This window comes from Wolffia australiana, chromosome 10, assembly GCF_029677425.1.
Source record: "Wolffia australiana isolate 7733 chromosome 10, ASM2967742v1".
Lineage (NCBI taxonomy): Eukaryota > Viridiplantae > Streptophyta > Magnoliopsida > Alismatales > Araceae > Wolffia > Wolffia australiana.
In genome coordinates, this window is record NC_135844.1 from 9,013,675 (window position 1) to 9,036,942 (window position 23,268).

Consider the following 23,268-nt stretch of genomic DNA (forward strand, 5'->3'; position numbering starts at 1 on the left):
CCTCCTACTGTTTCTTCATCTATTGTCTCCCGTCTGTTTCGTCTTCATCTTCTCCCTCTCATGATTCCCTCATATCTTTATTATACTATTGATTAGTGGTTTCTTATTTGTCTTCTCTTTCTGCTTAGTTTTTTTATTCTCTCCCTTTTTAGTCTCTCACACTCTCTTATAATTCACTGTTTATTTATTTGTCTTATTCATTGCATCCGTTACTTAAACCAGAGTTTAAACCGTAGTTTGGCATCATGTGATGCCGTTGTATTGAATTTTAGCTTACAAAATTATGCCTTCAGAAACATGAACCCACCCGGAGGCAATGACCCAACCCAAGACAGATCCGGGTCAGGAGCTGTACGCCCTCAACGTATGGACGCGGGAACTTCTGGCATCGTTCAGAGTCACCCTCGTTCGAATCGTTCAGTCATCATCGACTACTTCGAACGCATGGAGGACGGATACTACGCATGCTTACTGTGCCGGCAGATAAACCCGCACAGTAAGAGGAAAGCGATAAAGCGCCAGGTTGACAAGAGCACGAATGTATTTTGGCGCCATTTCAAAGCCTGCCATCCAGCGCGTCACACGGAGCTAAAGGGGGAGGTGTCGGAGGACCCCGCTCAGCCACGAATATCAGACAGATTTCAGAGCAGACAGCAGGGCGAGCCAGGAAGACGCGGGCCGATTAGGGCGCATACATCGGAGGAAACGAAGAATTTCATTGCACGCTTCGTTTGCATGACCGACTCATCATGGAACATCGTCAATAATGTCGCTTTCAAAGAGATGTGGCGATATGCAACACTCTTCGACTTGGATCCGCCGAGCGCGAAGGTCATCAAGCGCTAGACCATCCAAATGCACGGTCGCATGAAAGATGATGTGAGGAAGCTTTGGGAGACCGTGGACCACGTCTCTCTCACCGTGGACGCATGGACTGCGGAGAAAGGTACCGGCCTCTTGGGCATCACCATCCACTGGGTGGACGACAAATGGGCGTACCGAAAATGGGTACTTGCCATTCGTGAGATCGTCAGGAAGTACGACGGGAAGAATATGGCGGCCATTGTTATCCAAGCGCTAGATGAGTTTGGCCTGCGGTCGAAGGTTAGCGTTCAATGGCGACTTTTTTCTTTAACTAACCCCTTCAATTCACAAGTGATTATTATTTACACAGGTCTACGCCGTTACTATTGACAACACCGCGGCGAACAAGAGGATGATGGCGCTTATGGCGAGGAAGATAAAGATCGGTAACCTGAACTTCACCGCCAGAAGGCACGTCCCCTGTGTCGCGCACATACTGAACACCGTCGTTCAAGCGGCGATAAAAAACTTCGGCGTTCCTTCTGCTCAAGCCGTGGAGCCCGACCAAGGCGACCTGACGAGGACGGCAGAACACTATGATAGCGACCAGAACAACGACCTTGGAGACATCTGCTCAGCGTCAGACGACTATGACGGAGGACGCCGGCCGCTGTGCTTGGCTGACGCCATTGCAAAGGTGCGCACATTGGTGCACAATATTCGGAGCTCTACACAAAGAAGAGAAATTTACAGGAAGGCATGTGAAGATGACCCCGAAGTAGAGGACTGCAACATGATCGTCTTGGACGGCCCGACCCAGTGGAATAGCACCTACACCATGCTAGCGGCCGCCGTGAAGAAGCGGGATGTAATCGACAAAGTGTCGCAGTCTTTTCGACGGAAGGGGTTGGCGTCAAAGATGTCCAAGGACGAGTGGGAGTTGGTGAAGGAGTTCTGTCGAATCCTTGGCCGCTTTGCCGTATCCACAGACCATGTGTGCAAGACAGTGACGCCAGCGATATGTGACGCGTTGTTCCTCATCGACAGCCTCAAAGCGCACATGGAGGAAGTGATCCAGCAAATTGAAGACGGCCAGTTCTTCACAGGCATACGACGATTGCAGGAGACAGATCGTGCCACCATGGCGGAAACCTGTTAAGCAATGCATTGGAAGCTTGCGCAGTACGCCGAGATCTTGTGGGCGAATGAAGCAATCACTGTTGCGGCATTGATGGATCCATTCCACAAAGGGACAATGCTGCAACCAGGCGTTCGAGAGGCAACCATTGCCTACATGCGGTCCTTGTTACCGTACGACACGTCACCAAGTGGGCCCGCAGAGGCCGATGTAGAGGGACACGGCAAAGGCAAAGAGTTGGACATGTGGCTCCAAAGCATTATGCGAAAAGCCCAACCGGCGCATGCGGCAGCAAGGACGGCGTGGGTTGAGTTCAACCAATACCGACGGAGGTCGTGCCTAATGACGGAGTCTTCACGCCACTATCGTGGTGGGCCAGCATAGGCGCGAAGCGCTTCCCCTTGCTTGTTGCCGTTACGAGGGAGCTGCTCTCCGTCTGTGCGACAAGCGCACCTGCCGAGCGCATGTTCTCCGTGGGCAACGTTATCGTCATGTACAAGAGATCGCGTCTGTCGCCGATAAGCATCGAAACTCTTATCACTGTGAAGTGTTGGCTCCGTGCAGATAACAAACGATGGTACAATGACGAAGATGGTGTGTTCGCATGTGCTAGAGGTACAAAATAGACTCATTACCTACATGTTTCCATTTTTTAACGAATTCAATATTTTCTTATACTTCAGCTTTCACTACGCAGGTTACGACCAGGTGAGTACAAACCTCTGACATCACAGCGCTGGCATGGCAAGTTTTTTGGTCTGGCATCCTCTGTTCGTGAATTCACATCGATGTCTGAAACGATTTGTAAACATTGCTTGAGGCCCACATTTATGTCACATATTACACTCTCCCATTATAGTTACACCATCATATTTATTATTCGTCCTCGTCACTATTTCTTTTTTCAATAAAGAAATTAAAAATTGCCGATATTTCCTTCTATTAAGAATATATTACTTTATATTGCATCCAACATAGCTTAAGGCCAACATCTATCCCACCAAAAAATTACACTCCCCCTTATAATTACACCGTCATAATTTATTACTCCGCTTCCTCGCTATTTCTATTTCCTACTTAAAAAAAAATAGGTCACCATTTCCTTCTCCTAATGCTAGAGAAAAATAATAGATGAACATATATCAAATTAAGTATGACAAAAGGAAATAATTTGAAATAAAACTAAGAGATTGTGCATTATAAATGGAGTTGGAAATCCTAGTATCTCCTTTCTGAAATTTACAGTGTCATAGGTATCTTTGGGGTTATTTTCCAAATAATTGAACTTATTAGTCAAATTTACCAAGGGCCCATCTTATCGTTTACATATGAACTACTACCCATTCACTAGAGTCATCCAGAAACCCAGTAACTTTGAGAAATACTTAATTCTGAATCGAAATTCTATTTTGGGATGAACCTAAAATATGTAATTAATATTAAGATAGTGGCAGTACATTTTCATTTAAAATATAAAACGAATAAATATAGATACAAATAAACATAGGAAACTGTTTGCCATCTACTTAAGAGAGAGTGAAAAATAAAAAGTTGGTTATCAAATTGAGGAAACTACTTTAATTTAGATCAATCAATAAACTTGGGATAGTTAACATGTACTATTACTTCGTTGGACCTTCATTACATCCAGATCTGGATATGTATGGATGACTTACATTGATCAATATTATTTTCTTGTTTTTTTATAAATGATGATTTGAGTTTATTATACCCTGATTTGATAAAATGAGTATAATTGAGAAGTAGGATTGGGGAAAAGATATCTGAAATATATTAGGGTACTTGATATCATCAATTTTTGGCTTGGGAAATTAACACGCATTGATAAGCTTGGAGAAACTTCATAATATGCCCAAATATAGTGAACCAACTCTTGATATCTGATATCATAAGTCTCCCCTTATAATTACCCGTCATATTTATTATTCGGCTTCTTCAGTATTTCTATTTAAAATAAAATAAAATATTTCTAAGTTAACGCCCACATCTGTGGCACAAATTTAGACACAAAATAATAATGCGAAATTCAATTATGCATATCTCAAGTCTCAACATTTAACTTCATAACATAGTGGGTAAGCACACTTACATGTGTACAGGCGGAGACAATTATAAACTAGACCAAAAATTTAAAATTTCCGATATGGGATTGCGGTGGAATGCCTTAAAAAAATGCGGATATCGGTTTCGATATCTGGATATCGGTTTCCGATATCCAGCGTCCGTTATCCACCTCGTTCTCCCCCCCCCCTCGATATCCAGTACCCATATCCGTCCAACCGCCTATAGACGGATATCGACCAATATCCGATATCCGATATCCGATATCCAGAACCGTCCCACTTTTACCCGGATACCGGATATCGGTTGTCCGATATTGGATGACAGACGGATATCGGTTTGGCATTTACTAGTTAATAGTAGGGTTCAGCCGTCCCGATATCCGTCCGATATCCGGTAGCGGACAACCGATATCTGATATCCGGAAAAAATGGGACAGTTCCGGATATCGGATATCGGGCGATATCCGTCTAGCAGGGGTTAGACGGATATCAGTACCGAATATCGGGGGGGTGAGGACGAATACGGTATCGGATACCGGATATCGGTTTTCCAATATCCGGATTTCGGAGACGGATGCAGGATACCGGTTTTCGATATCCGGATCTCGGTTCCGATATCCGGTATCCGGTATCGACCGATAAAAATAAACCACTTTTCACATTATACATGTTCGTTTCAATCGCATTGTTTGGTTTTGATTTATGTTCAATGCCCATTAATATATAGTGTGCAATTTTTTTTTTCTTCCATATGGGATAGAGGATTCAAAGTTAATGTAAACTGTGAATCCCGTTATCCCACATGGGAGATTTTAAAAATATTTTCATGTTTATATTGAATGAGGCCGCTAAATTATTTAGTATTAAAATAATATCTATATCTATTATCGCTTCTTTTAAGAGCATTCTAAATGAAAATTAATATATTAATCAATCATTACGCTGTCCAATAAATAGAAAGAAAATTTTCTATATCTTTCCATATGGGATAAAGGGATTCCGAGTTTAACACAAAACCCGAATCCTTCTATCCCATAGGGAAAAAATTAAAAATTGAGAACTGTATATAAGAGTTGAGATCTACTATCTTACAGAAAGCTCTTTCAGTTCACCCGTGCCTACGTACGTGTAATGCGGGATGTCTTGTTATGCATATTATTTTAATTTATAATTCGATGCGGATATCGGTTTTCGACATCCGCATCCGATATCTGATACCGGCATCTATCCCCTTGAGACGGAGACGGATGCCGAATCGGGACGGATATCGGTATCGGATATCGGCACTGTAGCAACCGATATCCGGATATCGAAAAGACCGGATACCGGAAATTTCCTTTCCGGTATCCGGTACAGCATCCGTCCCGATACCGGCATCCGGTACCGGTATCAGGACGGGCAAACACTAGTTAATAGCATGAAATATCCCAAAATTTTTCAAAAATCTGAGATATAACCTAAACTTTTTTTTTGGCACGGCACATCCCAAACTCTCTAAGTCGACGCCGACATATCCCGGTGATGACGTGAAATCCATCGTGGGTGCCAGGTGGATTTCCGGCCAGATTTTGACCTGGGGGGATCCACCCGGCAGCCACGATGGATTCCACGTCATAATGGGGATTCCACCTGCCAGGTGTTTTCCGATAAGAGAGAAAGAGGCATTCTAGAGAGAGAGAAGGAGAGAGAGGCGTTCTAGAGAGAGATGTTCTAGAAAGAGAGAGAAAGGGAGAGAGAGGCGTTCTAGAGAGAGAGAGAAAGGGAGAGAGAGGCATTCTATAGAGAGAGAGAAAGGGAGAGAGAGGCATTATAGAGAGAGAGAGAAGAGAAGAAGGGAACGAGCAGGGAAATGATAAAAAACTCACAGAATCGGACATGAAGGCGCGGTTGGCGTCGTCGACGATGGGCGAGAACGTGCCGTCGTAGTCAAGGAACAAGGCCACTCTCTCCCTTTCTCTCTCTCTAGAACGCCTCTCTTTCTCTCTCTAGAATGCCTATCTTTCTCTCTCTAGAATGCCTCTCTCTCCCTTTCTCTCTCTCTAGAATGCCTCTCTCTATAGAATGCCTCTCTTTCTCTCTCTAGAATGCCTCTCTCCTCTCTCTCTAGAATGCCTTCCCTCTCTCTCTTATCGGAAAACACCTGGCAGGTGGAATCCCCGTTATGACGTGGAATCCATCGTGGCTGCCAGGTAGATTCCGCCAGGTCAAAATCTGGCCGGAAATCCACCTGGCACCCACGAGGGATTCCACGTCATCACCGTGCCAAAAAAAAGTTTAAGTTATATCTCAGATTTTTGAAAAAATTTGGGAAATTTCGTGCTATTAACCCAATAAAAAAAGGTTAGTAGTTGCATTAAATGTAGATCAAGGAACCAGGATGCACATATATATAAATACCTTGGCTGGAGAAGCATTCCAGTAGGGGGAAGGGCAGGAATGGGGTGGCGTCCCCACTTCTTTAAGGTTTTCTTCGCCTCTCGGAGCTCCAAGCGACTGGTCTGTTCTCTCTCTCTCTCTCTCTCTCTCTCTCTCTCTCTCTCTCTCTCTCTCTCTCTGGTCTGTTCTCTCTCTCTCTCTATCTCTCACCCTATCTCTCTCTCTGGTCTGTTCTCTCTCTCTCTATCTATCTCTCTCTCTGGTCTGTTCTCTCTCTTTATCTCTCTCTAGCTCTCACCCTATCTCTCTCTCTGGTCTGTTCTCTCTCTCTCTATCTCTCTCTAGCTCTCACCCTATCTCTCTCTATATATATATATTTCACTGTATCTCGCTCTATCTCTTTCTCTATATATATCTCTCACTCTTTCTTGCTCTATCTCTCTCTCGAGTCTCGATATATATCGCACTCTTTCTTGCTCTATCTCTCTTTCTCTCTCTATCTCTCGTTATCTTTTTATCTCTCTCTCTCCTTTCTCTCTCGATCTCTCTATTCCTCTTTCTATCGATCTCTCTCTTTCTCTTTCTATCGATCTCTCTCTTTCTCTTTCTATCGATCTCTCTTTCTCATTTTATCGATCTTTCTCTTTCTCTTTCTATGTCTCTGTCGCTCTTTCTCTCCTCTCTGTCTATATCTCTCATTCTATCGCTTTCTCTGCCCCTATCTATCTATCTCTCCCTCTATCTCTATCTATATCTCTCTGTCTCTCTATCTCTCTTTCCATCTGTACCTCACGACCTATATCTCTGTCTCTTTTCTCTCTCTATCTCTCTTTCCATCTGTATCTCACTATCTATATCTCTTTCTGTCTCTCTATATCTCTATCCCTCTCTATCCTTATTTCTCTCTTTCTCTGTCTCTCTCTCTATCTCTATCCCTATTTCTCTATTTCTCTCTCTATCTGTCTATCCCTGTTTCTCTCTCTTCCTCTCTCTATCTCTATCCTAAATTCTGTCTTTTCACTATCTTTATCCCTATTTCTCTCTCTCTTCCTCTATCTCTCTCTCTTCCTCTATCTCTCTCTATCACTATCTATCTATCTATCTATCTTTCTCTCTCTATCTCTATCTATATTTCTCTCTTTGTCTCTCTATCTGTCATTCTCTCTCTGTCTCGCTCTATCAATATTTCTCTCTTTCTCTATCTCTCTATCTCTATATGTATTTCTCTCACTCTCTCTATCTCTCTCTCACCATGTATCTCTCTCATATCATATCTCTCGCTCTATCTCTCTCTCACCATGTATCTCTCTCATTTCATATCTCTCGCTCTATCTCTATCTCATTCTCTCTCACACAATGTATCTATCTCACTATTTATCTTTCATTATATCTCTCTCATTCTTCCTGGGGTAGATTATCTATTTCTGAATCTCTCTCTCTCATGCTCTATCTATATCTCTTTTCATATGGTTTCTACCTGAAGTGGATTCGCTACTTCGGAATATCTCTCGATTTCTTTACCATGCTCTCCATCTCTGTCATATCTCAGGCGAAGTCGTTCTTCATGGATGGTGAATTCTCAATTTTGAATCTATTTCTATATCTCTCTCCTTCATTCCTCTCTACAAATCTTTATTTCTGAATCTCTCTCTCTTTTCAATCACACTATGGATCTCTTTCTCTGTCAATATTATTTTTATTGGATGATGAATTTGAGATTTTTGAATCTCTCTTTTGTATGCATCGTTCTCAGGGAACAGTGATTTTCCCTATTTTTTTAATCTTTACCTTTCTTTCTATCACTCTCTATCTATTTCTCTCTCAAAATCGTTCTTCTTGGATGGCGAACTAGCGTTTTTTGTTTCTCTCTCTTCATATCTATCTCTCTGTCGTTCTCTTTATATATAGAAATCTTTCTTCCTGGATGATGATTTTCGTTATTTTTTAATCTTTTCCTGTTTTTTACTATCACATTCTCTCTCTCTCTAAGTAGTTCTCCCTGGATGGTGAATTCTCGATTTTTTTGAATTTTTCTCACTCGTAATGTGTCTATCTCTCTATCTCACTTACTCTACATGCGTTCTACCAGAATGCTGAATTTCGCGATTTCTGAATTTCTTTGTCTGTCACATACTCTCTGTGTCTTTGTTCATACCTTAATCGTTCTTCCTGAATGATGGATTTCGAGATTTCTGAATTGTCTCAACCTATCATTCTCTCTCTATTTCAATCTATAGTTCGCTTTGGATGGTGAATTTGCTTTTTTAAATTCTCTCTCTCTCCCAATCTATCTACATAATTGTCATATTCTCTCTATATCTTTCTTCCTCTATGGTGAAATTCGTAATTTATGAATTTTCTCAATCTAGCATCCTCTCTGATTTTCTTACAAAATTCGCTTTTTAATAATCTGTCTCTCTGTTAATCTCTATCTCTGTATGAATCTATAAGTCTATCTATCGATCATAATCTCTCTATATCTCTCATTATCTCTCTCTGTGTGAAATTCGTGATTTCTGAATTTTCTTAATCTAGCATCTTCTCTAATTTTCGCTCTATATCGTTCGCTCTGGATGGCGAAGTTGCTTTTTTTTAATCTCTGTCTCCCTCTTAATCCCTCTCTCCATCAATCGATCCTTCTCTATCTATCTCTCTATGAATCTATCTATCGATCATACTCTCTCTCTCTATCTCGTTCTTCCTGGACAGTGAATTTTGCTTTTTCTAAGTTTCTCTCTTTATTTTAATCTCTCGATCATTTTCACTCTAAATTTATTTGTATAACCTTTTTATTGGATACTGATTTTTTATGAAATTTTGTAGAAAATCCCTACTGCCTTCTCCAAGCATATCAAGTACCGCATCCGTGGCGGGGTTTGTCTGAAAGATCGGACTGGGAAGAGGTGGAGAGTAGAGGTAGTGAAGGAAGGCACCAGTGTCTTCTTCCAGGGAGGTTGGGAACGGTTCGTTGCCAATTCCGGCCTCAAGACGGGTGATTTCTTGGTCTTTGGTCTCGACAGAAGCCCCGACTTAACTGTTCTTGTTTTCGATCAATCTACCTGCGATAAAGATGAGGCATTTCGGAGAACTTCATGCGGCACAGTCAAGGAAGAGCCTTCAGATGATGAACCTCCTCTGAAAACTGATGACGATGATGGTGAGGTTTTGAACTGCTCAATTGGAAGGAGAAACGATTTTGTTTTCTTTGATTTTCTTCAGTTTTCTTGATTTTGTTGGTTGTTCATTATACAGTCTCGTCGAGGATGCGATTAGGATTTCGAAGCCCACTTCGGAGGGTGGCTACAGAGGAGGAAAAGGCGCAAGCCTTGGAATTGGCTTTGTCTTTTTGCTCGGATAATCCATTTGGTATCGCTGTGATGACCGAGTGTAACGTGTATTGCAGCTTCTACATGGTGGAGTACTCTTCCATTGAATCGCCTTGGTTTATTCTAGGATGATCAAATTGTCTTGTTTTTTTCATCATATCCTTGTAGATATTACAAAAAGCTTATAAATTTAGATCTATAATCAGGTGATTTTGTTAGAAAAAATATATGATTTATAATTTCCTTAAAAAATACTGTCTTCTCGTTTTTCCTGAGAGTATGTGCTTTATTAGGATTCAGAGAAAACAAAGATCCAGCTTGGTAAGTGATACGCTCATGAAGGACGTGAGAAGGTATCGAGCAAATCTTGAACTATGAGTTCAAGAAATTACTCCAAATGGTAACAACTCGAATCAATGTAGTCAGGAAAGGAGTTCTTGAATGAAGAGTAAAATGCGGAAGAGTTCAATACGACAAACCAGATCAGTCGGTCATCCTCTGGAAGGGAGAAATCCCTAAGCCAGCCAAGCAGGAGCGTAGGAATGTCCAGGAGCTCCTCTCCAATAAAGTCAGTTATCCATCCCCCTTTCCTGGTTGATCCCTCTTCATATTTATAATGTCGACCATCATTGCTAATCATTTCTCGTGCGCGGCTGCGCGCGAGTTGGCCTGGCCCATTTCTTCCGTCGCACGTAAGTGTGTGGAATAGTCGTATCGATTCACAAATCTTCTATAGTAATTAATCCTCTTATTCCTCTGTTCATTTTCTTAGAAAATTACCAAGTAATTGTTGAATTTGCTCTGCTATACTGGTGCCATATCAGCTGGATTTTACATGAATAGCATCCATACCTTCATTTATTTCTTGAAGATATGCCTTGGGAAGAGATTGGGAAAACATAAAAATCCAGGTTGGTTTAGTCTCCGTTCATTTTCTCAGAAATCTCCTATGTATCTGTTCATTATGTTCATTATGTGATAAGAACCTCCCAAGGACTTACCAGCGAGGGAAGAAGAAGTATGCCGCATGCACACATCACTGATGCACATGTGGGTTTTCAAATAAAGAAAAGGCAGGATGACAAATTATGAATAAAACGGGCTTTGCGTTGAAAAAAAGATTGGCATTTTCTTCCATTTGAAATTGGAGTTGCCGGAGTGATTGGCCAGCAATTGGGAGATGCTCCCTGCTGGATGAGTGAAACCGATTCAGCCTAGCTCCTCCCATCTTCCTTATACATTTCTCTTCTCTACTCATAATCTTTTCCCGGACATTCTATAATTCTTTTTATCCTTGTATTAGTTGGATATTTCTTGAAGGTTTTGTCGTCAGATCTGCCATCCTCATTCTCTGATATTGGTGGAGTTGAAGATCCTTATCAGGATGTGCTTTCGAAAAAAAATTGAGGGAAAAGAAAGTTCTTGATTGATTTATTCTGTGGCCCCTCTATTTATTTTCTTAGAAATATCCAAAGAAATCGTCCAACCTATTCCTTTTTTTTCCTAAAACTATGTCCTTTAGAAAGAGATTGATAGAAAATACGTATCCAGATAAGTTTCTCTCTGATTCCTCTGCACATTTTCTTAGAAATCTGCAAGGTAATTGCTCGATTTGTTCTCTTCTTTTTTCTGAAAACATGTGTGTCTGAAAGAGATAAAGAGAAAATGAAGATTCGGATTGTTTTATTCTCAGATTCCTCTGTTCATTTTCTTATACGTCTTCGTAGTAGTTTCTAGATTTGTGATACCGATCAAGTATCTTGAATCAATTATCTCAAGAGTTTCTTTGATTAGCTATTCTCCAAGACGGATGTGTAACTCCTCCCTCCACTAGAATCGAGAGAATCTCCCCCTTTACTTGTAACTGATTTTTCTCTCCCCTCGATCCAGCTGCTGCCCCTTTATTTATAGGCTTCATGCTCCCACCATCAAAGTGTTTGAATCAGCACGTGCCTTGACTGGTACACATGATGACCGATGCTTCCTTCTCTTCTTCTCATGATAGGTTCTGGGGAGAATCTTATCACTTATCTGCTTTGCACTCATAAATTTGTTTAGAACATTCGTTTATTATGGATTTGCACACTATTATAATAATATCTCAGCTTTCTTTTCCGCAAAATCTCTGATCATAAATATAATCGGATATCACAAAAAGATCCAGATAGGTAGGAGGTACGTTATGTTCGTTTTGCCTTATTTTCCAAAGAATCTGCACAAATTATTTCCTTAGTTGTGTCATTGTGCCAGTGAGAAGCTGACAGATTCTTCGGTTCCTTAAATTTGAGAGATACACTTAATAATTGGCTTTCTCTGCACGCAATTATCTATATCTTTGGTGACTTTTTCCTAGAAAACGATAATTTGTAGAGAGAACAAAAGATTACCGAAGCCCCATTGTGCCGCGAGTTCATTCTTTGTGTTTATTTTCTATTTTTCTTTAAAATCTTGTACATTGCCTCGGGTTGATTCCTATATTTTCAGAAATACACTTAAAAGTAAGTTTTCTCTGCACACAATCACCCATGTTTTGGTTGTGCCTTATTTGAAAAAAATCTGCTTTAGAAAAAGAATAGGATGTCACAAATGGCACAATAATGTTGCAGGTTCATTTCTTTGTTTATTTTCTCTTGTTCTAAAAAACTCTTGCACCTATTATTTCCTTAATTCTGGCATTGTGCAAGTAAAAGGATTTCAGATTCTTAGGCTCCTTTAATTTCAAAAATACACTTAAGATCATCCATGTATTATGTCTTTGTTTGAGAAGATGGCTACTTTAGAAAGAGAATAATAGATCACAAAATGCCCAACTGTGTTGCAGGCCCAACTCCGCACAAATTAGGCCCGTGAAAAACATGAAGATTTATCAGTTCCTTACTCATAAATACCCGTCATAGTTATTCCCTCTTCACCTAATAAAATGTGATATCGTCCCCTACCGGGTGAATTTTTATAATTTGCTGTACTGTAGTTCCCATTAAATATCTGTAGCCCTTGCCCGAGGACAATCAATTAATCGTTCGTTAAATTGGCTGAGAGATCCTCCTGAAACCATTTTCATTTCTCCATCTCCCTCTATATTTTGAAGACCCACCCAAGGTCTCAATCATGTACAAAGTAGCAAGAGATCACAAGAACAATATCTGTGAACTTTTGGTGAACGATGGAGAGTGGAGGAAGGGGGACGAAAGGAACCCATCGCCCCGGGACCAAGGGAGTAAACCCTAGAAGATCAGCAGAATTGCTCACTTTCATTAACAATCTATCTGCCTTTAATAGTGTTATCTTGATCCCTTTACCTTTACTTTCTCTTATTTTTTATTTGTAAGTGAGCCACGTTCTATAAGTGGTTCACCTCTGTTTCATTCTGCTACGTCCTGTCCCCTGGAGAACCCCATCCCATTATTTGTTGTTTTGTTATTTTGTAGGTCATTTATTCTCTCACGTGGAGAATGAGTGACTCACTTCTGATTGGTTGTTGGCAAACCAATCTAAGAAGACCCAGTACTTAAACTGGGCAACCCTGACCCAAGAATTATGTTGTTTTTTTTAAACCATAGTTCGTTCTTAGCAGCTGCCGGCAGCAGGAGAATTTCTTCTCATCACCTGTGTTGGTGATTTTGAAAAACAGGCAGATAAACTATCACAATTTTATTTAAAAACTCTTACTAAAGTAAGGAGTGACAGTCTTGTAGTCTTAACAATATCCACTGGTTTTTTTTTTCTTATTTTTATCAGAGATTTAAAATCTTGAATGAGAAACTCATGAGGCTAGAACATTCTCCAGGTTGTACCGAGCACTCTGGTGGAGCATCTGCCGAGGGCTACATCAAAGATGCGGCTCCTCGATCCGACTGGGAAGTCATGGAATGTCATGTATGTTTACGGCAAGAGCGGCGGCGGGTTCAGCGCTGGCTGGGGTTTCTTTGCCGATGCACACAACCTCGAGAAGGATGACGTTGTCGTCTTCGAACTCGTCGGCAAGCTTGAAGTGAAAGTGCATATCTACAGAGTGGTTGAGGAAACTCCTCTTCTGTGCCTTGAATTATCATCCTCATAAGGTAATTATGTCTGCCTTAAACTACTCTGATTTATTTTTTCCCCTTGTTAGTCTGTATATACCATGATAGGCATGGAGTAATCCATCATACTTTCGAAGGATTCTTGTGCGTAGATTTATGGTTTATGGAAAAAGATGAAGTTTATGAATGGTAAATAACTACTACATCCCTGTGAGGTGATTGAAATTCTTGATGAAAATTCAATTGTAAACTCAACTAACATGATTTCATGAAGATCACAAATGTGATGCAACACGGTTCTTATCTCGTGATTCATAGTAAATCCGGGAAAAAAATGTAACCTGAGTTGAAGAAGTCTAGTTATGTATCCATTATGGCTTGGAAACATGGTGATCTGGGGAGGAATGCCTCTTGAATCACCATGAAACTGTAGAAAGGATGACTGTTTTCTGGGTAGAGTAATTGATTACACTTCATATTAGTTACTTCTTTGACATCAATCAATTATAATCTATGTTTCATTTTTTGGCAATAAAAGTAAGTGGATATTAATTTTGTTTGGTTCATTAGGTAAATGTGAGTCCAATCATCTCAGACTAAAAAGCTGATTAAAAAAATCGTAGAACTATGATCCAACAAGACATTTAGATTAATTTTTAGGTATATTTTTCGAGTGAATGGCATTATCTTGGGGTAAGATTTTAAGTGATAGGTGAGGGCTAGGTAGCAATGCACCTTGAGAACTTGGTGATATCATAAATATTTTGAATTCAATGACTATGGTTCACATATTCCATCAAAATTATTCAAAGATGAAACTCATGCAGATATCAATATTCAAATTAATAGCCCTAGAAGAATAGGAAATTTAAAAAAATCCAGGAATCAACTAAGATGAGATGATGACAAAACTGAGATGAACGTTTGGATAAGGAGTTAATTAGCTAGATGTATGTATCATATTAATATTATTCCATGATAAAATTCATAGATCATCGTTAAGGTAAGAACATGGATCTTCCTAGTCTTAATTTCAAGTGACCAGCCCTCCAAGTGAATACTTTCTATGCCCCAGCTTATAGAACAGAAAAGAAATTTTCTATGCCCTACTATTATATTGATTTTTAATCCCCATTAGTTGACATCTCATCTCAACTAATTATTGTCCATCTGATTATGACTATATGGCACTCAAGGTTCTCCAACATAGTATGTAACTGCCGTTTCAGTCTGATTGGAAGATGGTATGCAAGTATCAGATATTCCAATTAAAGTTCACTTAATTAAATTTATTTGTGTTTGACATCCTAGAGGTAGCTATCAAATCATAATTTTGATATTAGTTAAAAATCTAATTCATCATTGATTCACATTAGACTTATCTGAAGTTCTGCTTTGATAAATACTTTCTATTAATGATTTGATATTTTTATTTTTATAATATTTTATACGGTCAAATTAGATGTAAAAATTGCAAAATTCCAGAGTGATTATGCACGGACTTATAATTCAAGATGTTAAAAGATTTATTTTGGCATTCGAGAAATGATTTATGCAGTCTGCTTCCCCTTCTTTTAGTGACGAAAAAAAAAATCAGTATTTAATCTATTAATAGATTAGTCATATATTTCATCGATGAGTTTCATTAATATTTACTGAAATAAAATTTCTTAATCTTAATTATTAGTAGATTAATATTAGATTGAGTTTTTCAGCAGTCATGTAAAACCTTTCTCTCACACAATTTATTTATGTCCTACATCTTCTAAGCACCATATTCTATCTCTTTCTCCACCACCTAAGACACTTCCTTTGATAAGTCTTATATAAGTGCTTATTAATAATCCTCATGCTTCAAATTCTGGGAAGGTTTTCTCGTTATAGGTTGCATCCTCCCAAGTTGATTCATATTATAGGAGTCCCTTCCATTTGATCTAATTTAATATAATTTTAATGTAGTTAGAAGATTCCAATTTTATCTAACTTTAATCTCTTTAGAAGAATAAGATTCAATCTAATTTTTCTCCTCAGGTCCATCTCCGATTACTCTTAAGAGAAGGAAATTATTCCATGATTTACGCATTATGGAATCGTGAATTGTGATGCCATTATGGTATCTTTTTGCAATGACTGACACAGCCAATCATCAACTGTGATCTGATAGACTGGGCTGTGACACTTAGTATGACATCATTAAATTGCAATAAAACCCCCTTTTTAGTTCATAAAAACTTTGAAATAGACCCCTATATATAATATGATTCATAAATTTAATTTCTTTAGGGGGTTGAAGGCCATAAATTTTATAAAAATACCAAAAAATCATAGAACTAATAATACCAGTCCGAAATTATATATGACCATGTTGAGATTGTATAACATGCATATGTGATCATTAAATATAAATAAACAATCCAATTCACAGCACTCGGAAAATAAATAGTGTGTTATCAAAACGAGGATATTTGATAAGGGTCTTCAAGTTTATTACTCTCTCTTCAACTTTTTCTTGTGAATGATTCAGAAGATGTTTGGATATTTAGTTTAATGACACTAATCCCATCTTGAGGTGATCAGTCGACGAGGTTTCTACCTGATTTTTACAAAGTTATTCAGTTTACAAATGCAAGTCGGAGATATAGACTTGATCTTGTAGCTTTTTTTTCTTGGCCAAAGAAACATTGACAAGCTCAACAAGATTTCTTTTAATTCCTTGCTCATTTATCATTTGTTTCATCATTTATATACATATATGTTTTTGAACTCTTGGAGGTTACATGAATGAAATCCCAACATGGAAACAGATTCGAAGCACGAAACACATGGCATAAGTTAATTACTGTCTTCCAACATTGAAATACTAGGAGGAGTAGATGTGAATGTTATTTTTCTCTCTATGAAGTTATTTCGTCTTTATTGGTCGACTTTTTTGTAAAATGGGATGGGTAAAAGTTACTTCTGAGGTAGTCTTTAAATGGGAGATCTGAATGAAGATATTAAAGGCATATGGAATCCTCTCAACAAGCAAGGAATCTAACTGGCATAGAAGCACAATGGTTTAATGTCAAAAACAGTCAATAAGTACTTTGAATATTATAAATATAATGAAAATCAAAGAATTGTGACTTAAATCTTTAGTAAACAGTTAAATCTTAATACAGTGTCATTAAACTTCTTGTTAGTGCGCCTAAAAAATGTGATGGCCAACCAAGTATTTTTCCTTGTTCTCTAGATTTTCTTTTCCAAAGAATAGATATTAAAAGTTCATAAAACTTTTAAAATTTTCCATAACATAATGTATCACCTTCAAAGTGAATGAAAATTTTAAGATCCTTCTTACAAACCATTTGATTTCTACATTTAGTTTCTTCCACACTTGAGTCATAGAAGTCCTCTTCACCATCATCTGCAAAGAGATGTGATGCTTGAGTGGAAACATAAATATGATAAGCTCATAAAACTAAAAACTCTCCATGATATTATTGATCACCATCAAAGTGGATGAAAATATTTGGTTTTATACATTTTTATAAAAATATATATTCTTAATGTTTCTTACTTGGGTCATAGAAGTCCTCCGGTCTATCATGTGAAAAGATATATGATTTTTTAATAGAAACAATGACCCTTTAGGTCTGGTCAAACGCATTCTACTGGATCCATAATCTACAAAAAGGACACAGAAAAGTGTCAATGGATGAATTCTGGAGTATTTTGTTGAACAGTCGAAATTGCATCCTGAAAGGAACTTCTAAAAGTGAAGAGGCTCTCAAGAGTCTCAATCAAGACAACTTTTGTTTCAGTCTCTCCTAAGTGAATTGATTATGAAAGTGATCGATTACCAAAGTTTTAAATGTTTAGATATATCTATTTACCTATTTGATCTCCAAGTCTCTGTACTACCTATTTAAACAATGAATATTTAAAGTGTTCTTTGGATGATTTAAACATCATATTTTATTTTGAAAATTAATCTAAATGATATTTTTCATGATGAAAGACCTGATCATCACAGTGTTGAGCGTTTTGTCTATGTTATCATCAGACCCACATAAGGTATAAGTAAAGTTTCAAGGGTATTTAAACTGTCAGCTCATATTGTGCAATCAAAGATGTAGACAGAGAATAATGGATAAATTATATTTTTAGATATAGATAGATAAAAAGGATAAAATTATAGGTATATAAAGATATAGATATACAGGTAGACCAATATATACATAAAGAGTTGTATATGAAGAAAGACATCAAGAGAAAAAACAACATTCCTTCCATCAGGAATCATCTATGGTCTCTAGTTATGGATATCATTTCATGATAATGCATGGTTTGATATTCTGAAATCCTTCACAGGGATGTCCTTTTTCGTTGTCATTCCTTGCATCCAAAATCCTCACAAATATAAGAAAATATTTGAGAAAAGTTATTGGTACTACTAACAAACAATTCTGGTATTGAAGCCACTTCACAATTATGCATGATATTTTCTCCTTAATTCAAAATTCTGGGGTTGAAGCCACATGTTAACTTGGGAAACCCCCGAGTTAAAGGTCTTTATTATTTTAGACTGTACGGTATTGTGTGATGTAAGGGCTAAGTCTATATTTATGGTACTATAATACTTCCTTTAAACCATTTAATGATGTTATATTTTAAAAAATCAGATAATGTGATATAGTTTAAGCAAAGTTTAAAATAATGTTTCTTAGCGTTGAACATCAACCTTTCTTGCAGAACCATTACTCGGACTGTGAGTGTTAATCTCTGCACTTTGTTAACCACTCAATGATATCCTTATTATGTTAGTATGTGCAAGAGGGAGAGAAGTATGTCTAGGAAAAAAATTTTGATGATGTTTTCTCATACATTTGTGCACTCCTACAAGAGGCTGCTCCAAATGAGGAACATGACAGTATCTCCATGCTCGAGTGAACCAGGATTCATTGTTTGGCCAAACATTTCCAATGTTCCATTCCAAAATATAAAAAATGAAAAAATCCCTGCCTCTAGAGTTAGGATAAGGATACAACCAGGGTAACAACTTGATTGGGACATAAAGCAAGTGTCTATAGTGGTAAACCCTTGATTTGGTAGAAAAGGCAGGTACACTACTCTTCCCAAATCTGGAGAGGATACACAAGAAGTACTTTCAATCCCTATTTTTTTAGGAATTGATCTTCATCTTCTTTATCCGTGACTCCACCCTCGCTCGTAAACTCGCGCCTTCATTGACTTAATTACATTGATCTTCATCTTTGTTTACTTCATAACATTTAGATGAATCTTCATTTACTTCTTAACCCGCTCATTTGCCCCTCGCGTTCTGAAATAATTGGGTAACATTTTCTTCCCTCCTAAAAGCTTGTTATCTCACGCCTCATTCATCGTAACCACTACGCGACGTGTCGGGATTGAAAGCTATCGCTTTCCTCTCTCTCTCTCTCTCTCTCTCTCTCTCTCTCTCTCTCTCTCCCCAATTAGTGAAGAGATAAACATGATGGTCATGAGCATGAGGATCTGGATAAATGGGGAGTATAACAATGATCCAGTTGGGTACGATGAGATCCTTAAATGATTACATCAGTTGGGGAATGGTAACTAAAATTGTTAAATTTTATTCATTAGCTAGTAATTATTTTTTACCATAACCAAAGCGCATTTTCCAGGTTCATACATTCCTTCCATTATCTCTGAAATCAGTCATATAAGTATATTTTTAAGTCTTCTTGAGGACATTAAACCATTAAGAAAATTTGGTCATAGTTTACTATTCTTTAATTTAAAGTGTGGAATGATTTAACTGAGCACTTGTGTTTTTAATTAATAAATCATCGTGTATGAGATGAAGCATCTATGACAAGAATACAATTCTTCTAATTTTCCAAAATCCGCTGTCATAAATTTCAAAGGTTCTAATCCAATCAAAGAATGAATCCTTCTTTTTCATTTCTATTATATTCTCCGGCAACCAACTTATTTTCTCCCATGGCAATCATTAAAAAAGTCAGTGAAATCGGACTATTCTTGTGTGCTTTTATTTGATATATTTTACAAGAAAAGTGGAATATATCCCTGTCTAGTTTCCCTCACCCATAGGCCATAGCATTCACATTCCAATTACACGTCTACAACATCATAAAACCTATTAGCCCACACTCAATTTGTTAATATGGAAAAGATTATTTCTATTGGTTATCCGCTTTGCTTACTTGGTCCTCCCTCTCTATCTTGTATATTGACTATTTTCTTAGGGTTCCTCTTCGCCTTATATCTCATATCTCCTTTTAGGGATCGCCATTTTGGACAGAATTCCTCTGCACCAAAAAAGGAGCAAACACAAATCACTCTATTTTCAATTTTTTGACATTTTTGGAAAAGCTAATAATGAATGCCCTGTTGCAGCACTAAATTCACAGTATTTTCAATATTTTGACATTTTTTGAAAAGCTAATAATCAAATGCCCTGTTGCTTGTGTCTGATATAATTTTTTGAAAAGCTAATAACCATTTTTTGCAAAGCAAGACTGACAATTTCAATAAAATCATTTCTTCATTCATATTCCACATTGCCATTTTTTTCTACAAGAGTGAATCTCTTTATTTCCTCATTTAACTGTATTCGATAAGCCTATATCAGTTCATCTAAATCACACATATTTACTTCAATTAGGCGATTTCTCTGGTCTTTGTTCGACACGGCTGTCTTTAGGATTATTCCATCCAGTCAAAACAACAAACTTAGTTGAAGATTAATCAGCTGACTCTTCGGTGACAAACAATATAAAAAATGATAAACAAGTGACTTGCTCAAGACCCGTATTATCATGGATCGAAGAAACTCGATATAAATTCGAACAAAGAGATGGTTTAGCACTATCACAGATTCCATTGCCGAAAAAAAAAACAAATGATGATCGAAACTTAGGGATTGCTCAGTGGTGGCTTTGGTTTATGGTTCGATTCTGCCGGCTGATTTCTTCAGAGGCAATCTGAAGAGGGAGCTTGATTATCCTCATCGCAATCCAATTAAAAATTATAGATAAGAATCGATACGAACAAAGATCAAGGCAGAAAATTAGAAAAAAAAATGTGGAGAAATGCTCAGCAACGAAGAATTATCGCCATGCAAACTTCGAAGAAGCCTGCAATACGGTCTGTTGAGCTTGATATTTTTGGAGTCCTCACTGCATAATCTCCGAAGAAACTCAATCGAAAAAACATCATCTACAGAGGAGATCAGGAAGCGTATTCAAAGGTGGAAGACCTCAGCCGAAAGATGGTGATTGACGTAGAGATAATCATCGAATCTCAGCATTTCGCGTACTCATCATCACAGGTCGCAATTTGGAAAACAATCCGATCCAATGCAAACAAACCCAGAACAAGAAACACCCAAAAGCAAGACCTTCACTGCATTCTCGACCGAATTTCACAAAATGACGACGCAGAACAATAACAGAAGAAGGTCAACGAAGAAGATTAACCTAGAAGAAACTTGGAAGGGATTCAATCTCTTGAATTTTACAACTTAATCGCAATCGAAGAGATGAACAAGGTCGAGTTCACCGACAAGAGAGGAAATCGAGAGCTGCGGCGAAGCCAATTGTTAGGGTTTGTTCGAAACCTTTGGCATATTTATAGAGGCCAAGATGGGAGGAGAGAGAGTAATAGATGAGTAATTAAGTATCCTTTTTTTTCACATGTAGCATAATTTAATGATTGATCAGCTGAACTAAGGCTAATGAAATTTATCCAAAACCTTCTTAATTGATGGTAGAAAAAAAATCTTATAGAAGCACTGCAGAGAGGAGCTTTGATGCTCATATATGTTTCTAATTTGTGTCACCTTGACTATATTGAACTAGTAAAAATACAACCTTCATGGAAGAACTTTATTTTTATTTAATGTGGATAGAGAAGAGGATTAAATGGTGTTGCCTGAGCATGGTGAGGATTAAATGTACAGAAATCAATTCTTGTTTGCCAAGTCAAATGTATGTTCATTCAACAATGTCTATTCAAGAAAAAACATTTTTTTCCTTCTTGGAATTCTTATACTCATGTCAACTTTTTTTCCTGATGGATGATGTGTTGTGATGGAAATATAATGCTAAGAATTATCCAAGATGGATATTTCAATCATGGAGACTTACGATGTGAATTCTAGAATGCTCTATGATACCTCAACAGACTTGAATAGAATAATCATGGGAATTAAAAATGGAAAGCTGACCATTTTGTAAATTAAAGTCAAATTATCTGAGAGCCAGGTCAAATAGAATGAAAGAATGTGGTAAATTTTTGGGTTAATGTTTTAGTTTCTTACGTACAAAAGGGGCAGGAAAATGAGGTCACAGTAAAGTTAAATTTTTTCCCATACTAAAATGTGATATAATGGATGAGTAATGAAATTAGATGCAGACAACCGTATTTAAGAAATAAATAACCACAATAGCAAGATTCAAAATAATATCAAGTTAAAAGGCAACATTCCAGTGTTTCTTTTACAATGCATAAACATGTTGGAGATACAATCACTGATAACACTTGAAAATATTTTCAAATGCAATGAAAACTAAGAAATATAGATTTGCTTTTTCCCCTTTTTTCCCTTTGATAGAATCGTGTCTTAGATTAATTATGGAAAGGACCCTATCTCTTGGCTAATGATGCAGATAAGCCCTTTTCTAGACTCATAACATTACAAAATAAGTCGATACACCCCCACTGGATTACTGTAAGATAAGCGCTTGCTTTTTTGCTTTTGGTCAAACCAATTCACCAGACTGAGAATGATCATTTAACTCAATATGAAGAGCTAAAAGTTTCTGTAACTCGAAATAATAAACATACATATTGTGTATTAGTTTGGGATCTCAAAGTGTGTGAATGTACGTATTAAATAAATTTTAAGCAACTGAATCTAATTTATCACTTATTTATTTTATAACACAACTTTTAGCCTTATACTCGTCAAAATAATTAAAAGTTCCATTTTTGTCCAAGATATCTTTCTACCCAACTAATTATGGATATTTTTAAAAGGGCCAGTATCAGTCTCCTTGTACATAATATCATAAAACATAGATCTCAGTAGTCCTGGCACTTAACTAACGTTGCTTCTTAACTGAAAATCACTTGGGAAAATCTAGATATCAATCTTCATGCTGAGACATAAAGCTAATGTATTGCACACGCTTTCAAATGTCACCAGGTGCTAGGATAAGACGACAACTGTATTTTTTGTCTAAAAAAACAAGGATTGTAATAAACCTAGGCTTTAAACCAAGGATAAGAGCTCAAATAAAATCATTCTTAAAGCCAAAATGTCTTCATTATATCAATTAAAAGTATAATAACATTATATACTTAAACATATGAATATATGAATTTAAATACATATAAATCCAAAGATAACACTTTAAAAAATAACTCAAATCCAATTAGTTATGCTCAAGAGCTACATGGTCAAAACTCCATGTAATATTTGAAAACCCAATGATAGTGGTAAACTTGTA

General features: G+C 37.6%; 2 protein-coding genes and 1 non-coding gene across 4 annotated transcripts; 2 read left to right on the forward strand and 1 right to left on the reverse strand.

Moving 5' to 3' along the window:
* Positions 1-867: 867 nt before the first annotated feature.
* LOC144708264 (putative transcriptional regulator tpeD) lies at positions 868-2,823 on the forward strand. Its single transcript, XM_078581516.1, has 3 exons — positions 868-1,104; positions 1,175-2,557; positions 2,640-2,823. Exons 1-2 carry the CDS (start codon positions 868-870, stop codon positions 1,961-1,963), a joined length of 1,026 nt encoding a protein of 341 aa, XP_078437642.1. The 3' UTR covers positions 1,964-2,557; positions 2,640-2,823.
* A 3,591-nt stretch (positions 2,824-6,414) lies between these two features.
* Positions 6,415-13,947, forward strand: LOC144708796 (B3 domain-containing protein Os11g0197600-like). 2 transcript variants are annotated; one of them, XM_078582231.1, is made up of 4 exons: positions 6,415-6,522; positions 9,226-9,559; positions 9,655-9,815; positions 13,516-13,947. In XM_078582231.1, exons 1-4 carry the CDS (start codon positions 6,463-6,465, stop codon positions 13,786-13,788), a joined length of 828 nt encoding a protein of 275 aa, XP_078438357.1. In that variant the 5' UTR covers positions 6,415-6,462; the 3' UTR covers positions 13,789-13,947. The 2 variants fall into 2 exon arrangements, with proteins under 2 accessions (XP_078438357.1, XP_078438358.1); XM_078582232.1 differs by lacking the exon at positions 6,415-6,522 and adding an exon at positions 6,608-7,973.
* Positions 13,948-20,678: 6,731 nt separating this feature from the next.
* On the reverse strand, positions 20,679-20,776 carry LOC144708978 (small nucleolar RNA R30/Z108). Its single transcript, XR_013582925.1, has one exon. It is a non-coding gene; the product is annotated as a small nucleolar RNA R30/Z108 (small nucleolar RNA).
* Between the last annotated feature and the right edge of the window lie 2,492 nt (positions 20,777-23,268).

Excerpts from the sequence above, each read along its gene's own strand:
- LOC144708264 (XM_078581516.1), top strand. The coding sequence starts at position 868 with ATGAAAGATGATGTGAGGAAGCTTTGGGAGACCGTGGACCACGTCTCT. Across the intron at positions 1,105-1,174 it reads AGTTTGGCCTGCGGTCGAAG|GTCTACGCCGTTACTATTGA; the intron begins GTTAGCGTTCAA and ends TTATTTACACAG.
- LOC144708796 (XM_078582231.1), top strand. The coding sequence starts at position 6,463 with ATGGGGTGGCGTCCCCACTTCTTTAAGGTTTTCTTCGCCTCTCGGAGC. Across the intron at positions 9,560-9,654 it reads GAAAACTGATGACGATGATG|TCTCGTCGAGGATGCGATTA; the intron begins GTGAGGTTTTGA and ends TTCATTATACAG. Across the intron at positions 9,816-13,515 it reads TGTATTGCAGCTTCTACATG|GTTGTACCGAGCACTCTGGT; the intron begins GTGGAGTACTCT and ends AACATTCTCCAG.